This window comes from Ascaphus truei, chromosome 6, assembly GCF_040206685.1.
Source record: "Ascaphus truei isolate aAscTru1 chromosome 6, aAscTru1.hap1, whole genome shotgun sequence".
Lineage (NCBI taxonomy): Eukaryota > Metazoa > Chordata > Amphibia > Anura > Ascaphidae > Ascaphus > Ascaphus truei.
Genome location: NC_134488.1, coordinates 130,951,851 through 130,978,553, shown reverse-complemented (window position 1 = coordinate 130,978,553; position 26,703 = coordinate 130,951,851). Strand labels below are relative to the sequence as shown.

General features: G+C 45.4%; 1 protein-coding gene across 17 annotated transcripts in view; it reads left to right on the top strand.

Moving 5' to 3' along the window:
* LOC142497911 (sialic acid-binding Ig-like lectin 16) overlaps nt 1-18,272 on the top strand; it is a 226,293-nt gene extending 208,021 nt beyond the window's left edge. For 6 of the 17 annotated variants that reach the window (XM_075606342.1, XM_075606341.1, XM_075606353.1 and 3 more), the window contains 3 exons: nt 5,216-5,327; nt 11,749-11,839; nt 17,498-18,270. In XM_075606342.1, coding sequence (XP_075462457.1) covers nt 5,216-5,327; nt 11,749-11,839; nt 17,498-17,611 — 317 coding nt within the window. In that variant the 3' untranslated portion in view covers nt 17,612-18,270. Of the gene's footprint in view, nt 1-5,215; nt 5,328-11,748; nt 11,840-13,554; nt 14,422-17,497 lie in introns of those variants that run through there. The other 11 variants (XM_075606350.1, XM_075606348.1, XM_075606347.1 and 8 more) reach the window with 6 other exon arrangements.
* Nucleotides 18,273-26,703: the final 8,431 nt, after the last annotated feature.

The window sequence follows — 26,703 nt, the reverse complement described above, 5'->3', positions numbered from 1 at the left end:
TCGCTCTCCCTAGACGGCACATCACTGCTTTCACCCATGCACGTGCCACCAGGCCAACAGGCGCGCTTGCTACAGTGAACACTGAGGCCGTAGCCTTAGGGTCTCGTCATGGGAAACAAGCAATTCTGCCACATCCTCAGGCTCGACTTCCCATTCCAATTCCCTTGCCATTTCCACAGCATTTGTAGTGACTTCCTCCACTGGATTCTCAAAGCCTTCCAAATCATCAATAAGTGTGGGAATTGGCTTCCTCCAAACACCTTTCAATGTTGTTTCTTTAACTTCCTCCCATGCATCTCTAATAGTTTTTGTACCATCCAAAATTGTGAACCTTTGCAAAATGCTTTTAATTTATTTTGTCTATGCCCAGCTACTGTAACACTGTCTAGGGCATTAATAACCTTAGCAAAAGTTCTTCTAGGTAATAGGATCTAAATTCTGCAATTAAACCTTGGTCCATAGGCTTCAGCAATGAAGTTGTATTTGCAGGTAGAAAAATAACATTTATCTCCCTGTACAAACCAATTAGAGCTGTAGAATGGCCAGGGGCATTGTCTGTAAGAAGTAAAATATTAAAAGAAATGTTATTTTCCTTGCAGTAAGCCTCAACTGTAGGCTTAAACTAGCCTGTGAACCAATTCGAGAAAAGATCGCCAGTCATCCAAACTTTTGAATTGGATTTATAATAAACGGAGGAAAGAGAAAGAGAAACAAAGAGACTGTACAGATCAAAAGTAACAATATTTTCAACCTAAGTACTGTAAGTTGATACTAAGTGAGGCACAAAATAATGTTATTATGAAGGGTCTAACATTGGCGCCAACCTAATCGTTTTGACCTGTACCTAGATGCAAATACATTTCTCAGGAAACTGACCATCAAGAGATTCTTCCTAATTAAAAATCTTGAGTCAAGATTAACTAATAAGTCTTATACTAATGAACCAATAGCACATAACAATTAAGAATAAAAATGAAGAAAACATATTTGAACATTTTGCACTACGAGCGAATTCCACATTTTACCCATCTCACTGTAAAGGAACTCATTTAGAGGTTTTCCACCAAATGGTTACGAAAGAGTTTGATAAGCCTATGAAAAAGAAATCATACTTTAAACATAATCTAACAAAACATTAAAGGCAGGCTCTAAAAGAAATCACAGATGATGACAGGGTGGTTATAAAACAAGCAGTCAAGGGAGGGGTGGTGATAATTCTCAACAGAGAAGGCTACCTAGAAGAAGTGTATAGACTATTAAATGACACAAACACATATAGCAAATTAAAGGAAGATCCCTCAAAAGAATTCTCACTAGATCTGAAGAACATGCTAGACAACGGAAAAAATATCGGCATTTTAGAAGAAAGTGAATATAACTTTCTCATGAAGGAGAAACCACCATTACCCATAATCTACTATTTACCTGAATTTCACAAGAGTGTAATCAATCCCCCAGGTAGACCTACTGTATTATCTCGGGGATTAACTCGCTCTCAATAAATTTATCGGCTTATACATTTCTCCAAAAATACCTTAAGGGACTAAAGTCATATTTGAAAGACACAACAGCAGTGACAAATATTTTGGAAAAAATTGGATGGAGGGAAGAATACTTATTGGTGTCAGTTGACATTACATCCCTTCACACATCTATACATCACAGCAAGGGCTGTGAATCAGTTATAAACATTTTGTCAAGGGACCCGAACTTACAGAAAACACAAACAGGCTTCCTGATCGAAAGTATAGAACTTATTCTACACAAGAACTATTTTTGGTTCGGAGGTGAATATTTCCTCAAAGTGTGGAACTGCCATGGAAACAAGTTTGCACCGAGCTACAGTATGCCAACCTCTTCATGGGAGATTGGGAAGATCATTACATCTGGTCAGAGGCGGGGCCCAGTGGGACTTGGTCCTATTGCAGAGATTCATAGATGATATAATCCTTATATGGAAGGGGAGTATGGGTAAACTGGAGACATTTCTTGCAAATTTCAATATTAATGACCATAATCTGAGGTTCACCTCAAAAACTAGCCAGGAGGAATTATATTTCCTAGACTTAACGATTTATGTGGGAAAAGGTTCCTTAAAAACAAAATCCTTCTTCAAACCTGTCGATACAAATAACTACATTTTAATATCTTTACCACCATCCAAAATGGATGGATAATGTGCCTTTTGGACAATTCCGGAGAATGAAAATGAATTGTACAGAGGAAGAGATCTTTATAAGTCAAGCAGAAATATTAAAGAAAAGGTCCTTAGAAAAAATTATAGTGAAGAGCTTCTTAACAGCTCAATGGAAAAGACAAAAAAACTAAAGAGAAAAAATCTGAGTAAATCAAAGGAAGAAAGAATGCAAGAATCAGGAATAATTAAAAAAAAAAGACTAAAGCATTGCTTTCCTCCCAGACTAGGGAAGCTAATAAAATAAATTGTCCAAAAACATTGGCATATACTACTGAATGACCCCATCCTAAGGGAAGTGATCCCAAACAGACCCAATGTAATTTAACAAAAAGCAAACAATATAAAGAGTAAAATAGCACCTAGCGCACTCAGACAAAAGAAACAAGAAGAATTAGGTTGGCTAAAACAAATATAGGGTTTCAAGGGATGTGCATCAAGTACAACATGCAAATACAAATCTTCAGAGCAAAAAATCTTCAAATCGAATATTGAAAAAGAAACATCTAAAATCGATAAAGTTCTGAATTGCAGGTCTGAATTTGGGGAGCCTGGTTCAATTCCCGGTGTCAGCTCCTTGTGACCTTGGGCAAGTCACTTTATCTCCCTGTGCCTCAGGCACCAAAACATAGATTGTAAGCTCCACTGGGCAGGGACCTGTGCCTGCAAAATGTCTCTGTAAAGCGCTACGTAAAACTAGCAGTGCTATACAAGAACATGCTATTATTATTATATATATATATTATACTTCATTGTCCGTGTAGACTACAATACTTAGGAAAGACTACCAGACCCTTGAGGACGTGCATCCTTGAACACTTAAGTAATATTACAAGAGGTATAGTGACACACAATGTGTCATGACATTTTGCTATATACCATAACTCTGACCCCAAATGGTTAAATTATATGGGAATAGAACAGGTCTCACAACACTGGAGAGGTAGAGATAGCAGCCTGGACATTAAAAACGATTACACCTTATGGATTGAATGTGAATTTTGAATTAATACCTTTTTTTTTAATAATTTTATAATAAATAAAAACTATTTATAATATAAACTTTTTTTTAAATAATATTACGCTATAAATATTTTTATACGATGGAACAAACTAATTTTATTAATGGAATAATAATTTTTATAGAATTACAATATTATTAAATTATACTTTGTACAATATATTAACACTAGGACTAATCATCATCTCATTCCATGGCTTCTAAACTCAAATACCATTCCCAGACTTTTCCGGTATCTCTGTCTTTGCATGATATAATGTCATTATCTTGGACTACATTTCCCTCTGTCCTAGGCCTTAAGTCACCTTTTATAGGTAGATGATTGGTCACGTTTAGTTGTTATCTTTAAGATATTAAATACTAAACTATATTTTATAAACAAAATTCTACAGATTAAGTATTTGTAAGCGTTCCAGTCCAGACTTTTGGCGGGACCCGGTAATTACCTGGCTGCTGTGGACATTTTGATCACTGGCAGCCTGCTATATTGGCTGCACCTGTTCAAGGGTTTAAATAGCAGCCAGTGACTTCCAGCCCCTGCCTGAGCATTGTATTTGTTTCCCTGTGTGCCTGGCCACCTTGGGTTCCAGTTGCTGAGCCTTCCTCGTTCGTGAGCCTTCCCCGTGGCTTGCCTATTGCTGTGGCTAGCCTGTTCATTTGGATTCCTTGTTGCTGACCCCGGACTGTGATCCCGACCTCGATTCCTGCTGACTGCCATGACCCTCTGCCTGTTGTCTGGACTTTGCACCACTGCCACCACCCCTGATCTCCTGCCTGCTTACTGACTATGGATACTCTTATAGAACTCGGTCCCTGGGCTCTGGTCGGTTTATTTGCATCCCTACATCAGCCCTGTGGGTCTGCTTCCTGATCGGAGACGAGCATCGTCACATAATGCTCAGGCCACATATGGACCCCGCTGTGGTAGGGAGGGTGCTGTCGCTCTGGGGCCAAATCCAGGATTGACACTCCACCCTCCTGACTACGTAAGAAATGTCTTAATAACAACCAGCCCATCTTCTTGTGGGATTATGGTATAGATTTGTGACGTCCATTGTCACAAGAAGTAACTCTGTCCCTTGTATGAGTACTGCTCTAATCTTAGTGAGGAAATCAAAAGTGTCCTTAATGTACGAACTAGTGTTGGAAACCAGCGGTTGTAAAAGTGTCAATGTAGATTCCTAATGGTTGGTTAATGGAATTAGTGGCTGAGATGATCGACCTCCCTGGTGGTTTGAGTATATCTTACTTGGACTATGAGTTAAATCACCAGGCCTGTTATTTATTGCACTGACTATTGAAGACCCTTATGGTCCAGGCAGATGTCACTTCTTGACAACGGCTTTCTTGACAGCCGAAACGTTGGACACTTTATTTGGCTTCAATAAGTTATTACATTTATAAAAATCCGTGGAGCCTCTACTCTTTCTTTCTTGTGTATTCTTGTGTGCTGCTATATTCAGTTTCCTATATCTCTGTGCTGTACAAATGTCTCCTCTTTTGAAGTCACTTAAGACCTGACCTGTGTCATTTAGGGACCATTTGGTAACAGCAGGAGTGGCATATTAATATTCTATTTAATTTCAGACTGAGCTTCGTTAGCATATACTGTACACTGCTAGTTAATTTACTTTTATTAAACATATGTGGCGACCATTATTCTAATCGCAAACATGTTTAAAGTTCAAAAATGACAATATTTTGTTACCGGCGGCTCCATTTGCTTCAATGGAGCAACGATAATTTTGGCACTTAAACTCGTGTTAACGCGTGTGAGTTTAGAGTAACGGGGGCTACATCTGTGTCTTCTTCTCATATAGCAGCAACATTAAGAATCCCTGTTATTCTTAAACATTCATCGCTTCTGTATGCTTTAATAAAAGTGTTTAAAAATGTATTTACAAACAAGAAGAGAACTTAATATTTTACCAAATAAAATGTCTAACATGTTAACAACAAATCTAGGAATTTACAAACGTGGATATATTTTCCTTTTCTAGACCGGTTGGCCTTATTAGAAGTCAGGAACGCAATGCGCGATATGATGATTGGGGGATTGTGTGGGATGTCAATTATCATTTTTATCTTCCTCATTGAAAAGTTCATCACAAAGTAAGAATTCTGATGCAATGTACATCACGCGATCCTGCAATCATTTTATACACAACAATCTTTGATTATGTTTTTTTAAAGCTTTGGGACAACCAGAAGTGTAACTATTATAAAGTTTGATCCTGGAAGCCATCATTCCATGGTGATCAACTGTAGTGTTGCTGCAATCATTACCCTCAGAGCTCTACTTGTCCTGGAATGCATAGTGTCACATAACAATGGCTAGTATTTAGTGTCTCTGAAAAGGTCAACCCTGCAACATCAGGGGCTTGGGGCCTCATGCAGAGAGCATCGAATTTTCAAATTGGCGAATTTCCTAAAAAGTAGCTTTTTTGGAGAGTTTTATTCTCCATATGCAGAAAAGTTCGAATTCTGCTATGTTTAACATGGATGCGTGTGGCGAGTTTAAATGGGAAAGATGCGCGCTTCAGAAATGTGTAAAGAAAAAATCGCGCATTTTTTGTCCCCTTTGCTATAGGCGGCGAGCGCCATCTTATTGCCAACTTTTCCTGGCGCGGCAAAAATGAGAAAATCGCGCCATTTTCCTGGCGCGAACAGCCGCTACATGCCGTTCGTACCTCTCTGCATTCGGAGAGTTTTAAAAATGGCGAGATGGAGGTTCTCGCCAGCCGCGAGGCGAGTTTTAGAAATAGAAAAAAAAAATTGGCGCGTTTTTCGTAACTCGCCATTTTCTGCAGTTTTCTGCGCGAAATTGTACAAAAAATGGCGAATTTTGAAATAACGATGCTCTCTGCATGAGGCCCTTGGTCTGTAATTTCCGATCCTTTTTGGAAGATTCTTACTGAGTTGTTGCTGCTTTATTATCCAGGAAATAAGCCGCCTCTTTGACCTGATTTTGGTGGCCAGTACACATGGAGGATAACATCTTATGTAAAACCATAACTGGTCGTATCATTGTAATACAATAATCTGCATGTTATGATCTCTGCAGCGCTAGAATACTGTAGCTCTTTGAGTATTTATGGCACTGATGTATTGCCCCTATAGGATATAAGGATTGCAATCCTGTAACTCGCATTGCAAGGAGTGAGGTAGAAGGAACCTTATGGCTTAGCATTGCTTAGTAAATATGTCCAATAATGTCTGACTCAAACACAGGAACAAATACATGTTCGTAAATCCGGTCACTGCACTGGGAATGTGATGTGAAAGCTGCTGCTTGCTATTTACTGCTGTTATAAGCCCTTCACTATCAGAGGGTCAGTTACATACTGCGCTGCTATATATATCTGGCACGCACTGCGCTGCTGTATATATCTGGCACACACTGAGCTGCTGTATATATCTGGCACGCACTGCGCTGCTGTATACAGTATATCTGGCATGCACTGCGCTGCTGTACATATCTGGCACGCACTGCGCTGCTGTATATATCTGGCACACACTGCGCTGCTGTATATATCTGGCACACACTGCGCTGCTGTATATATCTGGCACGCACTGCACTGCTGTATATATCTGGCACACACTGCGCTGCTGTATATATCTGGCACGCACTGCGCTGCTGTATATATCTGGCACGCACTGCACTGCTGTATATATCTGGCACGCACTGCGCTGCTGTATATATCTGGCACGCACTGCGCTGCTGTATATATCTGGCACGCACTGCGCTGCTGTATATATCTGGCATGCACTGCGCTGCTGTATATATCTGGCACGCACTGCGCTGCTGTATATATCTGGCACGCACTGCGCTGCTGTATATATCTGGCACGTACTGCGCTCCTGTATATATCTGGCACGCACTGCGCTGCTGTATACAGTATATCTGGCACTGCGCTGCTGTATATATCTGGCACTCACTGCGCTGCTGTATATATCTGGCACACACTGCGCTGCTATATATATCTGGCACACACTGTATATATCTGGCACACACTGCGCTGCTGTATATATCTGGCACACACTGTATATATCTGGCACACACTGCGCTGCTGTATATATCTGGCACACACTGCGCTGATGTATATATCTGGCACACACTGCACTGCTGTATATATCTGGCACTGCGCTGCTGTATATATCTGGCACTCACTGCGCTGCTGTATATATCTGGCACACACTGCGCTGCTATATATATCTGGCACACACTGTATATATCTGGCAAACACTGCGCTGCTGTATATATCTGGCACACACTGTATATATCTGGCACACACTGCGCTGCTGTATATATCTGGCACACACTGCGCTGATGTGTATATCTGGCACACACTGCACTGCTGTATATATCTGGCACTGCGCTGCTGTATATATCTGGCACGCACTGCGCTGCTGTATATACCTGGCACGCACTGCGCTGCTGTATATATCTGGCACGCACTGCGCTGCTGTATATATCTGGCATGCACTGCGCTGCTGTATATATCTGGCACCCACTGCGCTGCTGTATATATCTGGCATGCACTATGCTGCTGTATACAGTATATCTGGCACGCACTGCGCTGCTGTATACAGTATATCTGGCACGCACTGCGCTGCTGTATATATCTGGCACGCACTGCGCTGCTTTATACAGTATATCTGGCATGCACTGCGCTGCTGTATATATCTGGCACGCACTGCGCTGCTGTATATATCTGGCACGCACTGCGCTGCTGTATATATCTGGCACGCACTGCGCTGCTGTATATATCTGGCACGCACTGCGCTGCTGTATATATCTGGCACGCACTGCGCTGCTGTATATATCTGGCACGCACTGCGCTGCTGTATATATCTGGCACACACTGCGCTGCTGTATACAGTATATCTGGCACTGCGCTGCTGTATATATCTGGCACTCACTGCGCTGCTGTATATATCTGGCACACACTGCGCTGCTATATATATCTGGCACACACTGTATATATCTGGCACACACTGCGCTGCTGTATATATCTGGCACACACTGTATATATCTGGCACACACTGCGCTGCTGTATATATCTGGCACGCACTGCGCTGCTGTATATATCTGGCACGCACTGCGCTGCTGTTTATATCTGGCACGCACTGCGCTGCTGTATATATCTGGCATGCACTATGCTGCTGTATACAGTATATCTGGCACGCACTGCGCTGCTGTATACAGTATATCTGGCACGCACTGTGCTGCTGTATATATCTGGCACGCACTGCGCTGCTGTATACAGTATATCTGGCACGCACTGCGCTGCTGTATATATCTGGCACGCACTGCGCTGCTGTATATATCTGGCACGCACTGTGCTGCTGTATATATCTGGCACGCACTGCGCTGCTGTATATATCTGGCACACACTGCGCTGCTGTATATATCTGGCATGCACTGCGCTGCTGTATATATCTGGCAAGCACTGCGCTGCTGTATATATCTGGCACGCACTGCGCTGCTGTATACAGTATATCTGGCACTGCGCTGCTGTATATATCTGGCACTCACTGCGCTGCTGTATATATCTGGCACACACTGCGCTGCTATATATATCTGGCACACACTGTATATATCTGGCACACACTGCGCTGCTGTATATATCTGGCACACACTGTATATATCTGGCACACACTGCACTGCTGTATATATCTGGCACACACTGCGCTGATGTATATATCTGGCACACACTGCACTGCTGTATACAGTATATCTGGCACTGCGCTGCTGTATATATCTGGCACGCACTGCGCTGCTGTATATATTTGGCACGCACTGCGCTGCTGTATATATCTGGCACGCACTGCGCTGCTGTATATATCTGGCACTCACTGCGCTGCTGTATATATCTGGCACGCACTGCGCTGCTGTATATATCTGGCACGCACTGCGCTGCTGTATATATCTGGCACGCACTGCGCTGCTGTATATATCTGGCACGCACTGCGCTGCTGTATATATCTGGCACGCACTGCGCTGCTGTATATATCTGGCACGCACTGCGCTGCTGTATATATCTGGCACGCACTGCGCTGCTGTATATATCTGGCACGCACTGCGCTGCTGTATATATCTGGCACGCACTGCGCTGCTGTAAATATCTGGCACGCACTGCGCTGCTGTTTATATCTGGCACGCACTGCGCTGCTGTATATATCTGGCACGCACTGCGCTGCTGTATATATCTGGCACGCACTGCGCTGCTGTATATATCTGGCACGCACTGCGCTGCTGTATATATCTGGCACGCACTGCGCTGCTGTATATATCTGGCACGCACTGCGCTGCTGTTTATATCTGGCACGCGCTGCTGTTTATATCTGGCACGCACTGCGCTGCTGTATATATCTGGCACGCACTGCGCTGCTGTATATATCTGGCACGCACTGCGCTGCTGTATATATCTGGCACGCACTGCGCTGCTGTATATATCTGGCACACACTGCACTGCTGTATATATCTGGCACACACTGCACTGCTGTATATATCTGGCACACACTGCAGGTTTCTTATGAGTCTTTTGTATTATTTTCTCTTGTTTCTCAACTTCCTCTTTTGTTAAGTTAAATATGCAATTAGTGTCAAATCTCCATAAACCTCTTCTTTGACCTCCATTTCCACATTTATACCCGCTCTTTGTGTTATATATGTAGCCCCCTTCCCCTATGACTACGGGAACTACGTGTGCTGATTACCTGTGTAGCCAAGTCCCCCAGGTCTGTCCTCACCTCCGCTGCAGTGGGGGCATAAGTCATGGTTGCAGAGTGGGCAGGGAGCGCTCCAGTATATAGGAGGGTCCGCGGAGGCCCGAACGCTCAGGGTGCCGCCATTTTAGGTTTACGCATGCGCAGTGAGCCTGGTAGGCGCCGGCGCCTTAGGAGAGTTAGAGCATTCGCAGGGAGTGGCTGCGGTAGAACGCGAAGCCTGGACCTACGGGATGAGGGCTAGAGCAGAGGACTACAAGTCCCATGAGTGCTAGGGAGACCACCTGATGCCAATAGGGTGATAGGTTCCATGCAGGAAGGAAATAGGAGGTTGCGCAGGGGAGCACGTTTGGCAGTCAAGACCAGGAAGGGGGGGAGGTAGGGGTGGCGTGTGTAGAGAGGCAAGTAGCCTCTACACTAGGCCGAGAAACCCCCCCTAGGCCCCATAGTCACATACAGCTTGTGGTTACTGTAGGGACAGGCCCTAGAATAGGACCCTGTCCCATTAGTGTGCAAAGTCAGGGACACTGCGGACGCTGCAGTCCCTTACAGAGGTTTGGGACAGTCACATCTATATTCCTGGGTTGGATCACCTGGAGGACATCGCGGGGAGTATCACGTGTCGGCGGATCCTTTGCGAAGTTGTCTGCTGGCCCGAGCGCTGCAGGTAATCACATACACCAAGTGCACCAACTATATACTCTCTCTCTCTAGTGGCCGTGCGGTCATCACACACTGGGTGTGGTGTGTGGGACATGTGGACACGGTGTGGGGAACACGGTGGAGGGTCGCGTCCTGCGAGAATCTTTGGATAGTTGTATCTCTAGTGGGGAAGGAGTATGTGACGTGTACGTATATAAGTTATCTGCATATAGTAGTAAAGGTATTGGTTATTGTACATTTGGTGTGCATATCATTCCATTGGTGTCCTGTGAGGAATCACTTCCACTCTGCTGGGAGCAATCACAGGTGCAGGCACTGCATCACTGCATGACCCCAGGCTCTCCGTGGCAGAGGCTCACCAAGATTGCAGTAAAATGTTACCGGGTGTGATATTTTATGTTGAGTTGTGGTGCGGTAATTAACTCAACTGATAATAAGCAGTTAATTACTGCATTGCAATCAAATGGAAGAGAGTAATTTTATATTTCTACCATAGGTTTATGCAACATAAATTATTACATAACCCTATAACAGAAAATACATGAATACCATTGATGCCTGTGGCTACTAAGTTATTCCACAGACACCCACAGGGTTAATATTAAAGTTCAACTAAGTGCCTAGTAAACTGCTAGGGTAAACAATGGGGTTAACCGCTAACACCAAGCCCAGGGGGCCCTAGCCACCCTCCTTGTGGTAACTATCCCCAACACACACCTGCCCCCTCCCCCTGAAAACATCAACCCCAACACCTGTATTGTACTGTAATGACCAGTAGTCCTATTAACCAAGTTTGACTTATAGGGCTTTTAGCCATTATAATTACACAGACATATACTTTTATAATACAGTACTCAACAGTGCTGCATTGCGTTGCTGGCAGTGAAAGGGATAATCATAAAATAGTCTTTGTACAAGTTTTACGGTAAGAATAAAAGTTATTAATAGTAGGGCGACAGTCCTGCAGAGGTAGAAGTTTCACTTTGTGTCTCTCTGAGCAAAGTTGAGGATCATTCAAACTGTTGATTTATAATCTTTACCTCAAAGCATTGCAAATATACTGCAATACACGTTTGTAGCCATTGCAGCCTCTTGTGCCCTGGTGCTTTATACTCTGGTAATCTGTGTTTCTTGACAGGATAAGGAAGGTGTATAATCATCCTTCTACAGAGGAGTCTGCAGAAGATATAAACCAATCATGCAGCAGCGCCAATAAAGCAACCCCTAAGGTAAGTGGGTGATTGATAGAAGTCACTACAGGTGGGGTGAAAAGCCAAGATTTTAGCATCACAATCAATTTCTATTTGGTTTTTCAAAATATAATGTTTTGCCTATGATTGAAGTGAAACTTCTATGCTGGCATCTACCAAATAAAAATTTCCCTTGGAGTAAATCGCCTTGTTGGAGACGGAAGTGCAGTTCCGGCAGTGACATGACTGCTGGCAAAAGAGGCATTTATGGCAGCTGGTGCGCATGCGGAGGAGGCCTTCCACGCTCGACGAGCCTGCGCAGTAGGCACGCCCAAAATGTTGCCCCCCTTCCCCTGTATTACCTTTCTTTGCACCCCCTCCTCCTCTCACCCTGCCTTCCCCTTTGTGGTTTTTCCTCCCCTTTCTCCCTGGTTCCTCCTTTTTTTCCCCTTACATATTTTTGCTATATTGTTCCATACCCCTTGGTGGTATGCAAACAAAAACAGTAGTTAAATAATGGTGCTTAAATCTAATTTTAAATGATGAATACGTGACTTATAATAAGTGCTTAAATTCAGTATTAGTGACAATTCATGCTTATAAAGTGAATGTGTGATAAAATAAATAAAACAAATTAAATAAAGTGGAGCTTCAACCCTTCATGTAGATTGCTTTTCTTCAATCCAAACGTGTCAGGTATCCAAGATTTGTATCGGGAGCGCAGATATGTGTGAAGAGAAAAACACAAACAAAATAGTGCAAATATGTCTATCCAATGTTTGATGTTTAATCAGTTCTTAGTAGAGTCTAGAGACATTTGTACTTACAAATTTCTCAATATACACTTTTATCCCGAAACAGCAGCTTTCACTCAGATGTATGTGTATAAAGATACACTGGAACCTTATCGGAGTAGAACAGAAATACAGGACATAGCGCAGACTGTTCAGATTTTATCTTATTAAAATACAAAGTATAAAAACTTTAAAAACTCCCAGTCTCCTGATGAAACCTGCAAAGGTGAAACGCGTAGAGTGTTAATCAGTATCGGCTAGCAGAGGGGCACATCAGCTGAGATCGGTCTGCACCATTGTTCCTGACTCCACGCTGTGAGAAGGCGCCTCCTGAAGACGTAAAGACTTGGAGTGACGTCAGAGGTGGGCGTATCCATAGACATCTGTCTGTCTACAGCTTGATCTGCAGTCAGCCTGAGGGATTCCCTTCCAGACATGTCAGAGCAGGCGTCACATGCCACACAGACTGTGGAAGCAGTGTTCTGTTGGTGCGGATATTGTATCCTAAATGCGTGAATTATTTTGCAAAATGTGAGTGCATTTTTATACTTTGTATTTTAATAAGATAAAATCTGAACAGTCTGCGCTATGTCCTGTATTTCTGTTGTACTCCGATAAGGTTCCAGTGTATCTTTATACATGTAACCCTGCTTCCCCCCCCTTCCCCCAGACTCTACGGTGGTGTCTAGGGTGCATGAGGGCAGATTACATGCGGTGTGGTGCGTACACGTGAGGAACAGGAGGGCCTGAGCTTCCCGCGATGTTGTGGGGGAGCCAGGACCGGGCTTCTGGGGTGGTAGCCTCCATGATCTCTTAGTGGTGCAGCGCCTCCATCTTCTATACTCCCAGAAATATGGGATAGGACCAGTATAGAAGAACCCCTTGGGTCCCAGGGTAGTACTTTCCAAGTCACACACAGTCTTTGATGATAATGAATAGTCTCTTTTATTGACAGAGCAGCAGTATCCCAACGATAGTGGCTTCCAGCAGCCGCAACAACAATAGCCAGGACGGGTTATTACGCCGCTCGCCTTCCACACAGATAATTCCTCCTCTCCTTCCCTCCAAGTCGCTCCTCCGGCAGGATGGTCTGGGCTAGGGCTTCAATACCCCGTGGCCCACCCCCGAGGTTAGCCTCGCGGTGGGTCTTGGATTCTCCCCATCACCCCTGGCAGTGGGGTGAGGGCATTGGTCCACCAAGTCTATAATTCTATCAGCTCTACTAAAGGACGCTGCATCTTTCCGTTCCTCTCTCTCTTGCACTCTGCAACCAATCCGCAGGATTCCTTGACTCATGGCATATTAACTGCACTGTATACTCCCGGCATAACTAACCGGCAACTTCAGACTCTCGATATCACTATTAACTCTCTAACGCTACTCACCGGAGTTGGCTGCTAAAATATAGAGCTAGCCCCGCCCCTCGTGATGTCAGCAGAACCTCCCCTCTTGCTCACGCCTGCAGCAGAGTCCAGGCCTGCGTCTACCACTAAGGATAGGGCTATTAAGGGGGAAAACCCATGATGATTACTGGTGCCTGATCTTAACAGGACTTACCACAGCAGAAGGAAGATAGGTATAGCCTGTGCTGTTTACAGGGGGCTACATACACATATATCTGAGTGAAAGCTGCTGTTTCGGGATAAAAGAAACCTTTATACACAAGTGTATATTTAGACATTTGTAAGTACAAATTTCTCTAGACTCTGCTAAGAACTGATAAAACATCAAACATTGTAAAGACATATTTGCACTATTTTGCTTGTGTTTTTCTCTTCACATATATCTGCGCTCCCCATACAAATCTTGGATACCTGACACCCTTGGTGGTATGTGTTCTGTTTTTCATTAATAAACGATTTTGGCTTATATCCTTTTTCTTTTGTCTTTTATGAGTGCTGGAAACATTTTTTTGTATCCAATTGTGAGAAATTAGTTATAGGAAATAAAGTTGTTAATATTATTTAAGTGTAACCCATATTCCCCCCCCCCCCCCAGACACGGATGCCATATCTAGGGTGTAGTGAGGGCTGGCTACATGCGCTTTGGTCGTGCGTACCTGCCGGTAACAGGAGGGCCTGAGCTTCCCGCGGTGATGTTGGGGACACAGGACCAGGCTTCTGGGGTAGTTGCCTCCATTTCCTTAGTGATGCAGCGCCTCCATCCTCTATAACTTCCCAGGGATGTGGGGTAGGACCCTTATAGAAGAATAACCCTAGTCCCAGGGTGAATGCTCCAGAATCACACAGTCTTATGTAAAAATCGGCAGTGTCTTTATTGTTTCTTATCTGGCACACAGCAGCAGTAGTACATGACAGGTCATATGCCAAAGCACTCCGCGGGTAGACCAGACCTCCTCCTCCTCTCCTCCAGACTGTACTCCTGCAGGATGGTCTGTGGGGGGCCTCAATACACCCAATGCCCACCTCAGAGGGTATCCTCTGGGTGAGGGTAGATTCTCCCCCTCACCCCCTCAGTAGGGTGAGGGGCATTGGTCCACTATACTGTCGCGGCCGAGTTTATTCTTACCTTTACCTGGTCCCGGCCGCGACAGTAACCGGGCGTGCGCCGGGGTGTCCTGGGCACGCGTGCATGGGGCGCAGGCACCCGATGAAGCGTGACCGCGCATCCGTGACGCGCGGCACGCTGAGGGGATTTGGCCAGCAAGCCGGGACATCTCCCGGCTTGCGGAACTAGCCAAGTAAGAATTAAACGTGTCGCCAGTGTAGCTCTGCTCACTCTCCAAACTCATAGGACCGTAGTCTCTATCTTCTGGTCCCAGGACAGAACTTCTCTCCTCCAACTCCCACATAACAAGCCCACCGTCCTCACAGGAACTGGCTACTAAATAGAGTCGGCCCCACCCCTCATGATGTCTCCCCTCTGTCTCATGCCTGCAGCAGAGTCAGGGGCCTGCATCTATCACTCAAGCAGGGCGTGAAGGGGGAAAACCCATGATTACTACTGGCACCTGCCCTTAACAGGACTTACCACAGTATGAGAAAGATATATAGCCTGTTCTGTTTACAGGGGGCTACATAAGTAAATGGGATCATTACTATATATTTTTTTTCCCTCACTCTCCCTTCAAAAGCCTATTCAGGTTTTAATAGAATAATGATATTTGAATATGCAGTGTTATCCCGATAACATGATTGTAGACGGACGTTCACAGAGGTACACAATTGGAGACTTTTATAAGGTGAAATTATAATAAGGCTTTATTGTGCCTTTTCCTTTTCATCAGGAAATCATCCAAACACAGGGGGGGGTAACAAAGCTTCTATTCACTTGGGAGTATTTCTAGTGAAACACTATGCAATTGATTCACATCTCCCTTAGTCAAGCATTTCTCGCAGCCCCAAAACATATAGCATGAAATAAGCAGATATAAGCAGTCTCTTAAGAATGAAAGTCTTTTCTGTTTCTTGGTTCAGCTCCCTTCCCTCAGGGTGTGTCAGCTTCAGGTTTAGTAGTTTTCCCTGTGTCTTGAAATCAGCTCTGCTGTGTCTTCTGGCAGAGCTTAAGATAGGGTCAGCTCCAGAGATCTGTGTTCTCTTGGTCAGTCCCTCCTGGGAGACTCAAGAACTCCTGCTCTGTCTCCAAAGGTCAGCTCACAAGTGAGCTAAGGAGTCACTTCCTGTCTCACGGGACAGGCTTTTGTAAGCAATCTAGATCAGACAGGTGGTGTTTATTAATTGACTACCAGCAGTTAACCACCACACTGCTAGATTAAAGGCACATTACTTGAACAGGGATTACTCCCCTGTTACAATGATATTTACCATATTCTAATGAGAACAATTAGGGCTGTTAGCATACAATTAACTCATGGATTCTGAGGCTTATTATTGTGTATTGTATGTCTTTATCTGTATAGCGCCATTAATGTAACGTAGCGCTTCATAGTAGTAATACACGTGGTAATCATATAAATAACAAATAATATAATATAAATAACAGGTCAGGGGAATAAGTGCTTCAGATAAACGTAACGTTTAGGAAGAGGAGCTTACAATCTAATTGGTATGTAGGAGGAACGTACAGAAACAGTAGGAGGGCATTTTGGTAAGTGCTTCTGCAGGGGGCCAAGCTTTATGTATCATGTGTCTAGTAATAGCTACGGTGCTACTCATATGCTTTTTTAAGCAAGTGTGTCTTAAGGCGAGTCTTAAAGGTGGATAGAGTGGGTGCTAGTCGGGTATTGAGGGGAAGGGCATTCCAGAGGTGTGGGGCAGTCAGTGAGAAAGGTTTAAGGCAGGAGAGAGCTTTAGATACAAAGCGGGTAGAAAGAAGACATCCTTGAGCAGAACATCATTGTGTAATGAATCCAATAACTGGGGGGTTCTTGGTGTTGTTCTCCAAAGTCCACAGGTTACAAAGAAGATAACTTTTGAGTTTTTCAGACACTACACTAATTTTGTGTCGGGGAGAAACATGGTCACTGAAACTATAACATCTATTATTGTGGTATATTTGCCAAACTCACTGTGTTACCCTGTATCTGCAGACTCAAGGTTCATGTTCTTGTTTAATCTTAGAAACTATCCAATGCTCCTGTACTGTCACATTGGTAGAAAGGAGAATGTGGGTTTAGTGTGTCTTTTGGACACACATTTGTGTCAGGGAAAAACAACATGGTCGCTGCAACTATAATATCTAGTATTGTGGTATATTTGCCAAAAGGACTTTGTTACCCTGTACAGTACCTGCAGACTCGAGTTTCAATTTCTTGTTTAATCTTTTAAATTATCCAATGCTCCTGTACTGTCACATTGGTAGAAATAAGAACGTGCTACTGTACTGTCACATTGGTAAAAATAAGAACGTGCTCCTGTACTGTCACATTGGTAGAAATAAGAACGTGTGTTTAGAGTGTGATGTGTTACTGTTTCCTCACCAGAATCCCACGGACCCAGCCCACTCCAATGGGGACCAACAGAACCTGCTTTACACCCCTACACCCTCCTCCACATCTCAACCCAGAGCCTGTACAAGCCATCAAGAGACTAAGTAATCCGAGATCAATGTCAAATACAGGACAGCATTTCTTGGCGATGTTGGATAACGGACTGCTGTCATTCAGGAAATCCATCTGCCCCTCTGTTTGGTGGATTGGCATGCAGGCAGTCTTCTGATGATCTCTAGCAGTTAATGAGTTTCAGCCCCTCTGATAATCTCTTCGACAATTTCATATAAGTGAAAGAATAGGTACTGTATCTGCACTGATATGTATTGGGACTCCACCCATATTCCCCAACTACAAACTAAAGAAAACTCCACCGTCTGCCTGCTGCCCCATGTCCGAATCTCTCTGACCACTGGAGGCTTAAGCACCAAGCGTGTGCCAGACTCCGTAATCTGTATCCACTTCAGATATGTTCTAGTTATCAGAGTTTCTCAAATACAATGTCCATAAATAAAGTTACCTAACATACAGGTTATAAAAATATGCAAAAACAAGAAAAAAATAAGTGCAAACTTCCTTACTGTGATCCTTGTTTATTAATGTATAAAGTAAAAGTGTCGGTATCAAACGGTCTCCAAAAAGTAAACCATACAGTGGCAGAAAAATAAAAACTAATGGAATAACAAAAATTGTGAGAGAACAAAAACAAGGACCCTGCTGTGGGAGGGACACATAACTGTCATCACTCAGCGTCTCGTTGAAGGTTCCCTCCGGTAACAACACTCTCTGCTGGCACTATCCAACATGAAACACTGCACACACCGCAGTCAGGGGGGAATCGGCAATCCAAAAGCAGTCCTCAACTGCGGTGTGTGCAGTGTTTCATGTTGGATAGTGCCAGCAGAGAGTGTTGTTACCGGAGGGAACCTTCAACGAGACGCTGAGTGATGACATCATCCTCGTGAAGAGTGATCTGGTACAGCAGAGGAGGCACTCAAGGAACGGCTGGCGTGGAACCCTGCAGTTTATGGCGATTGAGTATATCTCATAAATGCTTAATACAATGCTCTGTTTGTGAGTGCGCTTTTTATATGTTATAGTCCCATAAAATATTTTTTGTACTTTAATACACTACGAGTGCACCTGTTTTTTCAGATATCTATGGGATTTGGTGATCCATATACTCGGGCTGCAAATCTCCAGTGATTTTATACATTTGTGGACTGGTCATATATATTTTTCATTTTTTATTATATATATTTTTTAATTGTTTAACTTTTTATATATATGGTTTCAGTATTACTTATACCGTATGTCTAGTTTACAATTTTATATAGCTGCTATATTCGCCTTTAGGGATTTATTGGTCATATAGCCATATTCTGTCCAGCACAGCTCATTTTATATGCTATATATCTAGTACAGTGTACCAAGGCGCTACTCCAAATTGTTTTTTTTTTTTTTATCACTTTGTCTTTATTAGTTTTTTGTGCATACATACATGGGAGAAAGTAATGTCGATAACTGTCCACAGTAGACACAGAACTGTCTGAGACGTACCACACAGAACGGACACGTGATGGGGAGACGACATGACAACACAGCCACAAAACCAGGACGACAACGGAGAGAGGGGGGGGAAGGTGGGGGGGAGGGGGGGAAGGTCAGGCGATGAGTCTCCATCTTTGCATTCTTGAGCCACGTCCATCAAACACTAGCCCCATCCGTAGTGCAACACCCTATTGTCTGCACGAGCAATACTGCGTCCACTTTTTTAGCAATACCCAGAGGGATCTACCTAGGGGGGGTGGGTCCTCCCTAAAGTCAGCCCATCCTGTCTGGCTCCCAATCACCCATCAAAGGAGAACTCATTTACTTCAATCAAAGCCAGATTGTGGCATCATTCACCCCCTGGATATCTGTCTGGGCCAACCAAGGCAGCCAGACCTTTTGGAATTTATCACCCGAATCGTTAACTAGGCTTGTTAACTTCGCCATGCGGCATATGAACCAAATTCTGTTCCTGATCTTTGTTAATGAAGGAATTGCGTTCTGATTCCACAATGCTGCGGTCTCGCACCTCATAGCTGTAGCAAAGTGTGCAATTAATTTGTTCCCCGAGCGTGAAACCTCCTTTGTGGGTTTGCCTAACAAGAATAGCCACGGGTCAAGCTGAATTTGGAGGCCCAAAAAGATCCTATGTAGCCAATCTCGAATCTGGGCCCAGATAGGCACTATCTTCGGGCAAGACCACAGCATGTGTACCAAATCCCCCTGTTCCCCACACCACCTGGGGCAGAGCGGGAAAGAGCCCGGGATAAATTTTGCCAGTCTAGCTGGGGTGAGATACCAACGTAACATTACCTTATATGAGTTCTCCTTTAATGTCGTGCATATGGAGCTGCTAGCTGCGGCCTTAAAAACCGCTGACCAGTCCTCGTCCTCTAGTGTGCCCTGTAAGTCTGCTTACCACTGAACCATGAATCTGGGTTTGTCAGTCTCGTCTTTGTCGGTACCAACCACCTCTCTGTATAAGGTAGAAATCAGTACCCGCGTGTATGCACCTCTCACTCAGAGCTTTTCAAAATTTGTCAACGGTGGTCTCACCGGGTGTGCGTTATAATATGCCCGAACCTGGAAGTACCTAATAAATTCTGTGTTGGGTATGTCCGTTTCTGACTTTAAAAGCTCAAAGGATTTAATCTTGTCGCTGCCCTCCAGGTCCTTCAACCGTCTAATCCCCAATTTGCGCCACAACGGGAAACTCTTGCTTGCTAGGCCCGGAGCAAAATCTGGGTTGCCGTATAGGGGGGCCATCAGTGTATGTTTGGAGGTTAGCGAGCGACTACTTTTAGATGCCTCCCAGACCGAGTTCGAGTTGAGTACAGAGGTTAGTGGATTGAGTATATCCTTTACCCGTGTCCTCGGGTACCAGATTAGGTCCCTGAGCTCCAGTGGGGCACACATCTCCCTCTCTAGCCCCACCCACCGCCTGAGCTCCAGGTCCCCATGCCATTGCGTGATTTGGCACAATTGCGCCGCTTTGTAATAGGATATAATGTTCGAACCGCTAGACCCCCTGCCTCCTTAGGCTTCTGCATCATTTTGGCTTTTATCCGTGGTTTTTTACCATTCCAAATAAAGTTTGAGATTGACTTTTGAAGCCCTTTAATGTTTACTCGTACCACAGGTATCGGAAGAGTTTGAAATAGGTATAAAATACGGGGAAGGATGTTCATCTTGACACTACAAATCCTACCCATCCATGAGATACCATATACCGCCCAGTCTTGTAATTCTTTTTTAAGAGTCTTCAATAGACTGGGATAATTTGCGTGATACAAGGAACTTATCTTTTTTGTGATATGCAACCCTAGGTACCTTATGGATGTAGGTCGCCACTTAAACTCAAAGTTGAGTTCAATCAGCTTCTCCGTATCTCGTGGGATGTTGAGACTTAGTGCCTCAGATTTTGTCTGATTTATTTTAAACCCAGAGATCCGGGCAAAACGCTCTAGAAGCTCGAACAGGTTAGGTAGCGAGATGAGCGGCTTAGTAAGGGTCAGAATAATATCATCTGCATACAAAGCCACTTTGTGTTCCTGCGAGTGAATTTGTACTCCAGAGATATCAGCGTTTCTTCGAATTTGTGCTGCTAGTGGCTCGATACATAAGGCAAACAGCAAGGGTGATAGCGGGCATCCTTGCCTCGTGCCACTTTTAATTTGAAACAGCTCTGAGGGGAACCCCTGGTGAACCACCCTCGCTGCTGGCGTGTTGTACAATGCTTTTATTGCCCGAAGAAATATGCTTCCGAACCCAAATGCCCCAAGCGTGGACTCCAAGTATGGCCAGTCAATCCTGTCGAAGGCCTTTTCCGCATCTAAGCTTAAAACTACGCTCCGGATCCCGTTGGCTCCTACGAAATCTATTATATCTACAATCCGTCTGGTATTGTCGGGCGCTTGTCTATTTCTAACAAAGCCAACTTGATCCGGATGGATTAACCTCGGCAGGATGACACTTAAACGGTTGGCCAGTAATTTGGAATAGATTTTAACATCTATATTAATCAATGATATCGGCCTATAACTTTGACAATTTGTGGGGTCTTTGTCCCCTTTATGAATCAAGGAAATCGACGCCTGGAGCATCTGCTCCGCGAATGGCTCTTCTGCTAATACTCCGTTAAACAACCGGAGCATGTGTGGAGCTAAGACTCCTATAAATTTTTTATAATACAAGTTAGAGAACCCATCCGGGCCGGGGGCTTTAGATGACTTTAAACTTTTGACCACTGCTGCTAGTCCGTCCCGTGAAGTCGCGTTGGATTGCCTCTCGCTCCAATCTGTTCAGTTGTGGCAGAGCTGCGTCCACTAAGAATTTCCGCAGATTACTGCTTGTCTTAGCGTTATGGGCCACCTTCTCCCCATTGTATAGCTGCACATAAAACTTTTCAAACTCCCCCACTATAACTTTGGGGTTAGAGGAGACCCGCCCCTCTGCGGTCCTGATAGAATGTATATTAAAATTTGGCTTCCTATTGCGGAGTCTGGTGGCTAGCATAGTGTCCGGTTTATTAGCCTTCTCAAAGAACTTCCTCTGCGTCCAACTCAGGTCTTTCTCGGCCCTGGAGGTGAGGAGGAGGTTAAACTCAATCCTGACATCCTTCAGCTCCTGTAAAGTCTCCCCTCTACCTGTACGGCTATGTAGTGTAGAGAGCTCGTGTAACCTCTGGTAAAGCTGGGTCAATTTGGCCTCCCTTTGCTTTTTCCTACCGGCAGCTATAACTATTAGTACCCCCCGCATCGTGGCCTTGTGAGCCTCCCACAACATAGAGTGGGATTCCACACTGCCTAGGTTAGTCTGAAAATATCTTAAGATTTCATCTTTGACTAGCTGCTTAATATCAGGTATTTTAATTAAAGATTAATTTAGCTTCCAATTTGCTCCTGACGTAACAGTCCCAATTTGTATGCATCGTAGCTCTACTGATGCATGATCCGACCATGTAATGTCATGTATATTGGTGTTGGAAATCTGTGGGACCATTCTACCAGAGACAAAAAAGTGCTCAATCCTACTGTAGCTGTCATGAGGGTGGGAATAAAAAGTGTAACTACGGTCTCCCTGGTGTTGTTCTCTCCATATGTCTACAAGACCTATTTGCCTTAATCCTTTCAGTAAGGGGCCGTTCCCTTCCCTCCTCAGGGACTGCTGGGGTGTGGAACGATCTACCCGCGGGTCCATTACTTTATTGAAGTCCCCTGCTAAGACTACGTGTCCTTCCGCCCAACGCTGGAGCGTCTGGAAAAATGCTTTGCAGAACTGGGGTTGACCCTCGCTGGATGCGTACACGCAGGCCAGTGTCAGTCTACTTTATTTGAGGAGGCCTACTAAGATAAGAAATCTCCCCTTTGGGTCTCGTTTTATCTTCTCGACTTGAAAGGGAGTTTTATTATGAAACAATATAGCTACACCTTTTTTTTTCTTCCCCTGCCGAGGACAGATATACTTGCCTAAAGTGCTTGTCTAGAAACTTTGGGCTACTACGGGAGCTGAAGTGGGTCTCTTGTAGGAAGACCACGTCTGCCCTTCTGCGTTTAAATTCCAAAAAGGCAACTTTCCTCTTGTTTGGGCTATTGAACCCCTGGGATATAAAAGTTACCGCCATATCTTAGAGTGGATTGTGCGGGCATGCTTACAGTAGATCTCGTGCTTACCTAGAAGAAGAGCAACTTGAGGGCCTCTTGGACTGTGATGATGGCTCCTGTGGACCTTCTCTCTCTCGCCTTGGAGGGCTGGGACGGGGGACAGAAAGAACATAGGGGAAAAACACAGACACCGAAAACACACATAAACAAAAAGAACCGTGTTGGTCCCACCGGACCTCGGGTTCATCGCCCGGGAGAGACTCTCCCTATCTGGACCCCCCTCCCTCCTGATCCAGCTCCATGGCCCACGACTCCGGCCATGAATACCCGGGACTTTACTGGGGATGCAGGCTAGGCCCACCTCCCCAGTGCCGACACGCATGCCTACGGGTAGAGTGGCAACCACCCCCCTCCCGCCGACAGCCGCATGTAATGAAAACCAAAACTCCAACTGCAAAAATATCTATAACTACAACTACCCCCCCTCCCTCTTAATAGCTGCCCTTACTAAAACTCCGCTCTAATCCCCAAGTAACTACTATGAAGCCTTCTCGCTCCCATTTTACGGATAGGATACCCCTAAACAGTCAAGCCAGCTTTTCTTCTGGCCACATTTTTTAGAGTCCACTATGCACCCTGTAGACTCTGCCATCTTCCAGCCTGATTCCCTCCCCCTGAGCAGTAGGCCACCACTAGCCACCTCCCCCCTTCCCTCCTCTGCCTAAATCCCTGACTTAAGCTGGGGTTCCGGCACAAATATCTTGCCGCGAAAGTTCAGCATTATTCCCGGACAACATTCTCCCCCTCGTTCCCTCCCGGCTCCCCCTTACACATCTCCCCAGCGGTGGAGTTCGTGCACCCCCGCCAGGGAGTACCGTGTTGCCCCCAGACCGCCGCGTCCCACAGGCCGCCCTCCTGGCTTCCGCTGTTCCCGGCGTGCCTCTCGTCCTCGCGAGATCCGGCCAGGTGACGTCATGTAGCTGGGCGAGACAGACTCAGTCGAAGGCTGATCCTCGAGGGGAGAGGGTGGACCTGTAGGCGGATCAGTGGGCGGACTGAGACAACGGAGCATTCACTCGCGCCAAAAATCCTGCCGCCATGAAGTTCTGCGCGCCCTTCTTGTTTCTTCATCTTTCCACGGTAAGTCTGAAGCGGCCATTTTAGGGTCAGGTACTCAGGGAAAGTTGCATAAGGGATATCCAAAGTTCCTGTCCATATGTTCGTGTCATAGGAGTGCCAGGGTAACCCACATCGGGGGTTATAACTTGTGCAATACAGGGGCTAAACCGGGAAGGCTTTATTAACCAACTTTGACAGCATCGTGCCGCAACTGCAGCATCTAGGAGGCTTAGGGGCTTTTGTCACCTCCTCCTCTCTTCTCCTTTCTTTTGTCCTTCGGGGATGAGGATCCCGATCGTCCCAGTGCCTCACCCAACGGGCCTGTCTCCTGGATCACCGGTAGAGCCGTGTCCGTAGCCCCCTTTATCCCCAGTTTCTTTAGAAAGGCCGTACTTTCGGAGGGGTGCTTCAACACGTGTGAGCGACCATTTTTCAATACTACCAGGGCAAAAGGAAAGGCCCACCTGTACCGTATTTCTCGGTCCCTTAGTGCTTTGGTAACGTGTAGCACTGCTCTCCTGCGGGCAAGGGTAAGGGGGGAGATATCCTGGAATACTGTAAGGGTGATCCCCTCAAAGGTGATGTGAAGGGTGGCCCTCGCAATCCTGCTCACCTCCTCCTTAGTTTTAAACAACTTAGCCGGAGAATGATGTCTCTGGGGGGGTTTGTAGGCAGAGGCCTCTACCTTAGGGCCCTGTGGCACCGGTCCATCAATAGATCTGATTCCGACTTGCCCGGTAGAATGGATGACATCCACCGGCTCAGCAGGGCCTCCGGATCCAGAATCTCTTCAGGGATCCCCCGGACACGTAAGTTGTTGCGCCGGTCCCTGTTCTCGCAGTCTTCTTGCCGGGACTCTAATTCAGCGATCCTCCCCTCTAAGGCTCCCATCCGCGTGTCTGCCTCCTGATGGCACTTGGAGCTCTCCTCCATACGATCCTCCAGCTCGCTTCTGCGGTTCCCAATCTGCAGGATATCCCCCCTGAGCCCCTCCACCTCCCCTTCTTTAAATCCACAAGAAGCCGTGCAATTTCCTTTTTTATTATTTTGGAGTGGCCCGCTGTAGCCCCCTCCGGTTCCTGGGCTGAGTCCGAATCCGAGACCGCTGAAAGCTCCGCTGTTCCAGCCCTGCCCGAGCCTGTAAAATAGGAGCGCACATCAGATTTGCGCCGGGTCTTCTGCCGCATTGCTGCCATGGCTCCTCCGGTAACGTTTTATGATATGATGAGAATCGGGGGCCTCTAGAGAGTATTTTGGAGTTTTGGAGATCGGTTTAATATTACTTTATTTACTTTAAACTGCCGATGGTTGTTGGAGCTGTAAAGTTACACCACCATCTCCATCCCGTCGCGCATGCGCATCACCAAATTGTTTGTTTTATATATATATATATACACACACAGCGTTCGACAAATTACCCAAAAATCTACTCGCCACCTAGTCCCGCCCCCAACTCCACTTTAAAATAAAATATATAAATAAAATGCATTTAATAAATTCCTAGTCAGAACAACATTCGTTTTTGACATAAATGTATTTATTGTATTACATTATACTACTGTGCATGTGCGTGCGTGCGTGTTTGTGTGTGTGTGTGCGTGCGATCTAGAAATAAAAGCCAGGTGTGAATGACTAGTTTCCTGAACCCCTTAACCAGTGTCTTGACGTTCCCGCTTCACAATATCTAAAGCAGCAATCCCGCCTCGGATCTTACCTGATCCGCAGTCCCTCAATGTCCAGGTACCTTCATTCCAGCAATCTTATACATTGGAGGGGAGGTGTTCCCTACCTGTCTTCTGGGTTAGGGGTGGTTCCGATGTTTCCTGTGTGAAGCTTGAGTCAGATCTGGAAGAAAGCAGATCCAGAGTGAGAGACAGACAGAGTGTGGGTGAGAGAGTGTGGGTGAGAGAGACAGAGAGAGTGTAGGGGAGAGAGACAGAGAGAGTGTAGGGGAGAGAGACAGAGAGTGTGGGGGAGAGAGACAGAGAGAGTGTGGGGGAGAGAGACAGAGAGAGTGTGGGGGAGAGAGACCGAGAGAGTGTGGGAGAGAGAGAGTGTGGGGGAGAGAGAGTGTGGGGGAGAGAGACAGAGAGTGTGGGGGGGAGAGAGTGTGGGGGAGAGAGACAGAGAGAGTGTTGGGGAGAGAGACAGAGAGAGTGTGGGGGAGAGAGTGTGGGGGAGAGAGACAGACAAAGTGTGGGTGAGAGAGACAGACAGAGTGTAGATGAGAGAGACAGGGAGAGTGTAGAGGAGAGAGACAGGGAGAGTGTAGAGGATAGAGAGATAGGGAGGGGAGAGAGACAGGGAGGGGGGAGAGACAGAGAGGAGAGAGATGGGGGGGGACTGACTGATGGGGGGGGAACTGGGTGAGGAGATGGTAACTGACTGGGTGACTTTGACTGACTAGGTGGAGGGGTGACTGATTGG